This window comes from Lactuca virosa, chromosome 1 (assembly GCF_052849685.1).
Source record: "Lactuca virosa cultivar CGN04683 chromosome 1, Lactuca_virosa_CGN04683_v6, whole genome shotgun sequence".
NCBI classification, from domain to species: Eukaryota; Viridiplantae; Streptophyta; class Magnoliopsida; order Asterales; family Asteraceae; genus Lactuca; species Lactuca virosa.
Genome location: NC_136426.1, coordinates 144,889,478 through 144,895,097, shown reverse-complemented (window position 1 = coordinate 144,895,097; position 5,620 = coordinate 144,889,478). Strand labels below are relative to the sequence as shown.

General features: G+C 36.7%; 1 protein-coding gene across 1 annotated transcript; it reads right to left on the bottom strand.

The window, feature by feature from the left end:
* Positions 1 to 3,034: 3,034 nt before the first annotated feature.
* LOC145106975 (polygalacturonase-like) lies at positions 3,035 to 4,725 on the bottom strand. The gene is made up of 4 exons (XM_079043885.1): positions 4,125 to 4,725; positions 3,744 to 4,033; positions 3,441 to 3,666; positions 3,035 to 3,365 (listed from the first exon to the last, which is right to left on the bottom strand). Exons 1-4 carry the CDS (start codon positions 4,719 to 4,721, stop codon positions 3,147 to 3,149), a joined length of 1,332 nt encoding a protein of 443 aa, XP_078900011.1. The 5' UTR covers positions 4,722 to 4,725; the 3' UTR covers positions 3,035 to 3,146.
* Positions 4,726 to 5,620: the final 895 nt, after the last annotated feature.

Below are 5,620 nucleotides of genomic sequence, written 5' to 3'. Positions count from 1 at the left end.
AGCTAATAACAAAAATAGCTTCAACAGACAAATGTTGTAAATATAGAGAAACACAACACTTTTCCATGAATATAAAGAAATGAGAACTGATCAGAAGGAAGACTCTTACAATTCAAGGTATAAAATGGTTGCCTTATTGAAGAGACAAAATATGGGAAAAAAGGTTTTGTGGCTAAAGAATAAAGTGGAGAGAGCTTCCTCATATGATGAAAAGGTGGAAAAGAAGGGCATGTGTTTGATGGCAAGGAATGAAGACTCAAGTTGCAACATCTTTGAAGCTAATTTGGCTCAAGTTGTTAAAGAAGACTTTGCTTGGAACTAGGATCCATCAACCATGTACTAGGTTTCTAAGTTTGTGAATTATTTTGACAATGAAAAAGAAATCACATAAACAAAATATTGAAATTAAACAAAATCGTTAAAAGATATTATTAGATCTTAACTAAAAATATAAATGAATATTGATTTAGCCCATCAAAAATTTCTATATAAGATTCTCAGTGATTCAAATCCATTTGTCAACCCCATGTATATGGTTATCGTAGGCACTCTTTTGCATACCCTAGTTCAATATAAGTCAGGATCATAGTTAATAAGCTACACATTTGGTTACTTCCGACAACAGATAACCCATTGACACCACAATGGTTTTCCCAGATGAATTGATGAACACCATTTTCCATAATTTGGTTAATGACAAACATTTATACTATATTTCGAGGCATACTAGTAAAATTATTGACAAAGTGTACGACATCAAAATGTTGTATAACTATTTTTGATCAGGGATATTGAAAAGACAAACGAATTTAATGACGTGTAACTTCGATACCGAATCCATCAAGTTAATCAACCCAACAAAGTTGATATCATATATTTATTAAATTTACACCGTAACATGTGTAATATAGAGGCGTATACTACATAAAGTCGTGTATTCGCTCCCACTGTCCTCCACTACAAATAAGGACTCTAAAAAACTAATTATATTAACTAATTTTCAATAATAAAAATCATGATTGAGATGTGTCAACCTCTAAATAAAGGTGAAGTGAAGATCATAATAAGCCATTGATTTTATCAGACTGTAATTTCACTCTTGAATATTATACATTCCATAATGTATGATTTTTAGTCTCTATATAGACGATGTTAGTCCAAAATGTATTCCTTGTTGCCATGTTAGAGTCTGAAATTAGCTTTATGTCACTCTAGAACATACATTAATAGCTCGGAATATTGGTGTTTCGGACAATGTGGTTGTTTTTCAAAAGTGAAAACTTTGATATTTTTGTTAATTAATAACCTCATTCCTAATAGTTAGATTAGTACTCAATATCCACTACAAGAATAATAGGCAATAGCGGCGACACCTTTAGCAGCGACGAACACTTTTAGCGGCGACAACTAACAAACGCGTTTTTTGTCGCCGCTAAAGGCTTATGTTGGCGATTCGCGTCATTTCAACCCTATGCGTCGATTTAAGCGATGATCCAACGACTAGGAGGACGTAGAAAATCCTGCGTTGTTTTTCCTCCAGTATGTCGCCGCTAAAGGTTGCTCGTCGCCGCTATTGCCTGTTCTGGCAATCCGCGTCATTTCAACCCCATCCGTCGATTTAAGCGATAATCCAACGACGTAGGAAACCCCGGACTGTTTTCCGTCTGATGTGTCACCGCAAAAGGCTGTCCGTCGCTGCTAAAAGCGTCGACAGTTAAATCCTCTTCGTCCTCAGTTTCTTTCCCGATCTTCTGTGTTTTCTCTTCTTCTCTCTGCTCACCACCGTCGAACTCATCGGAATTTCACCGGCATCTTCAATATTTCACCCCTCTTCCTCTCCATTTTTTCTCATTTTCTTTTCCTTTTCTCTTCTCCCGACTACATTTGTGTTGGTTGTCGGAATTTGGAGATCCCCCACTGTTCTTGCCGGAGTATACCGCCACCACCACTGTTCATGACGAAATTTTGATAATTTTGATTTTTTAGATGTGTATTTGTATGTGTATTTTGTGTTTGTAGATGTGGATGTGTATTTGTATTTGCATTTGTATGTATATTTATATCTTGAGTGTATTTTATGTATATATATATATATATATATATATATATATATATATATATATATATATATATATATATATATATATGTGTTTTTGTATGTTCATTTGTATGTATATATGTGTATTTTGTATGTGAATTTTGTATGTATATGTGTTTTTGTATGTGTATTATGTATGCATGTGTATTTGTTTGTATAAAAATACATATAAATAGCGGAGACACCTTTAGTGGCGACATATAGTATTAGCGGCGACGCACCTTTAGCGGCGACGCACCTTTAGCAGCGACGCAAGGCAATAGCGGCGACCAGTGGAGCATTAGCGACGAACCAACAACATCGACCCTTTAGCGGCGACAGATCGCCACTAATACCTTTAGCGGCGACATTTTCGACCTTTAACGGTGACGCCCGTCGCCGGTAATACTCTAATTTCTTGTAGTGATCCCCGTTATTTAGATTTGTGGGACCAATATATATTAACTTCTTAAAAAAATAGTGGTGAGGATATTTAAGTTTTTGATTTGTTGAGTTGCCGCTCATATGATACCAAATAGTTTTAAAAAAAAAAATTTGATTGTTCTTAGTCTTGAGAATTTTGCTAAGACTAAAGTGTGATGCAATTTTACCTATTAGAAAATTGAGTGTGGTGTAACATCCTTGCCTACCAACTTTTTTTTTAATGAAAAAAATAAAATAAAATCCATATAATGTATTTTATGTAATGTTAGTTGTTCAGGCTTATCATGCACATCATCCCTCTTCACCATCGGTAAAGAGATCGCTGGGTTTCCACCAGCGGTAATATACTGCCGGTAAATTCAGAACCACAGCCGGTAGAGGCATCCACCTCAGCTAATTATCATCGGTGTCCTTTGTATGTCACCATTTAGCCTAAGAATAACAAGCATACATCATTGAAGACAAGATTTTACAACTTATGTGATAAGAAGAGTGCAATTTCATACTACAACATTTGTATAGTATCAAACTTTTAATATTCAACCAAAGGATTGAACAATAAAAAAGTAAGCAAATAAAATTCATTACAAGTGTTTAGCGATAACGTATGGAAGTAACTAATCAATCAAAGACAACTTTTAGGGATGACTACGCCCGAACTCGAACCAGCAACGTTTTCACAGGTAGATATGGTTGGTCGATTTGGAGTCGTTATTCGTATGTTACGCATTCGGATCCCTCTGCACGGATTGCTCACGCTACATTCGAACTTCACAGCTTCCACTGTCGTAGATGTCCCTTTTATGTTGCTGTATCGCACGTTGCTAACTTCGACTCCAGAAGTCTGCATTTGTTCATTACAATGTTAGTAAATACTCTCTATATGTAATTAAGCTTCCATCGTCAATAGGTTGCTCACCTCACGAGGGCACTGGTTACTTGGACAGTAAGTCTGATCGATGAAGATTGGATTGTCCACAGCCCTCATTATGATGTTCCTGAACTCCACATTAGTCGCGTAGCTCTTGCTATCCCTTGCCCATGACTTGATTCGCACTCCGTTTTGTGTTTTGGTAAACACGGCGTCTGTAACTGTCACATTCTGTACCCCTGCTTCGTTTAAACTGTTTCCCAAGCTTCCTATGCTGCAACATGTATCAAAAACATTAAATGGATTGTACTTAGAACGTTGATGTCCAGTTGATCATCTACGCTAGTTTACCTTATACCATGGCCAGGGCCACAAGCGATTTTCTGGATCCAAACGTTCTTGGAGCCAGGACCAATTGCTATGCAATCGTCACCAGTCTTGATCAGACTGTTCTTGATGGTGACACCAGTTGACGATTGAACGATAATACCATCTGTGTTGGGGCTTCGGCTTGGCGCTATGATTCTCATACGATCGAAGACGATATTGCTGCATCTGCTCACGGCAACATGAATGGTTTGGCTGTACAATGAAGTTAGTCCCCTAACCAACACATTGTTCGACCACATGAACGTTATCGACTGCATGCAACATTACATGTGATTCAGAAAAAGTAGCAATGATTATCAAAAGAAACGTGATTTAAAGAAGGTATGCACCATATATACTTACCCTTACACCCGCAGGACAACGACTCCCGGTCCGTCGACAAGCCCAGAACTGAGTACCCCTGGCGTCAATGGTTCCCCCTTGAACGGTTAACCGAGAAAGCTTAGTAAACAATATCCAGAACCCTGAGTTGCCCATGTCCTGATAATTTGGTGGTGCAACAATGGTGCCATCGTTTTGAAAAAGGATTCTGCTCCTGCATGGTCCGCTAAACACGACTGGTTTAGTCATGAAAGTGCCCCTGGGGATGTAAACCATATTGGATGAACCGGAGGCAGCGCATGCAGCCTTCCATGCATTTTGGAAAGCTTGGCTAGAGTCGGTTCGACCATTGGATTTAGCCCCAAATCTGACGACATTGTAGGAAGCTGCGTCACAAGAAGATTGAAAGAAAGATACAATGAAGCAAATGCAAGTAGCTGTTAGAAAACGCTTATTGGCCATGTCGGCGACGGGAGGGATGAGTATTAGACGTGTGTGTGGTGTGTGCATATATGTATCAATTTTTGACTGAGAAAATGGCGGGGGAAAGAGTCCTTGGGAAGCATGCAATGTAAATCTAGTCTTTAAATTTAGTGAAGAATCCCGAAAAGAATGCATCTAAGCATTAAAGTCTCTGCACAGCAAGACTATTCACACATGCATTTCAAGATATCCAATGTATTGTACGGAAATGAACATGGTTTTGAATGTTGAGCTCTTCGTCATTTCCAAGCATGTGACTTAAATGTGCTCTCTCTCTCTCTCTCTCTCTCTCTCTCTCTCTCTCTCTCTCTCTCTCTCTCTCTCTCTCTCTCTCTCTCTCTCTCTCTCTCTCTCTCTCTCTCTCTCTCTCTCTCTCTCTCTCTCTCTCTCTCTCTCTCTCTCTCTCTCTCTCTCTCTCTCTCTCTCTCTCTCTCTATATATATATATATATATATATATATATATATATATATATATATATATATATATATATATATATATATATATATATTTAGATTATTTTGTTTCTACTAACTATTGTGTGCCAGAATACACAGATCTGGACCAGGATGGAATAGAATCAAATGTCATTATCTGAAAGTCTATATATTACAATAGGGTAACATGCACCATATAATCACACAATTTTAAGCATAAGGGTATTTTTGTCAATTTACCTATATTAACAAACGAAATTTCTAGAATTTAAGGGATAATTAATTCCTTTATTTTTAAAAATATGAATATTTTAAATTAATTCAAATTTAAAAATCCGATTTTATTCTGTCAGAATGACAGAATGCCAACCATAAACTAGTAAATATATTTTCGGTTTTATTCTTGTAGAATACATTTCCAATGCAGTTATATTTGGTAATTGACCTGATTTAAGAATAAGATATTATTCATATACATCCAACTTGGGTCTATGATTTTATTCTTAATATACATCCGAAATTATACATATTCTAACAGAATATCATCAAAAATGAATAAAATTCTTAAAAAAAAATAGCACTCTTGAATATACAATT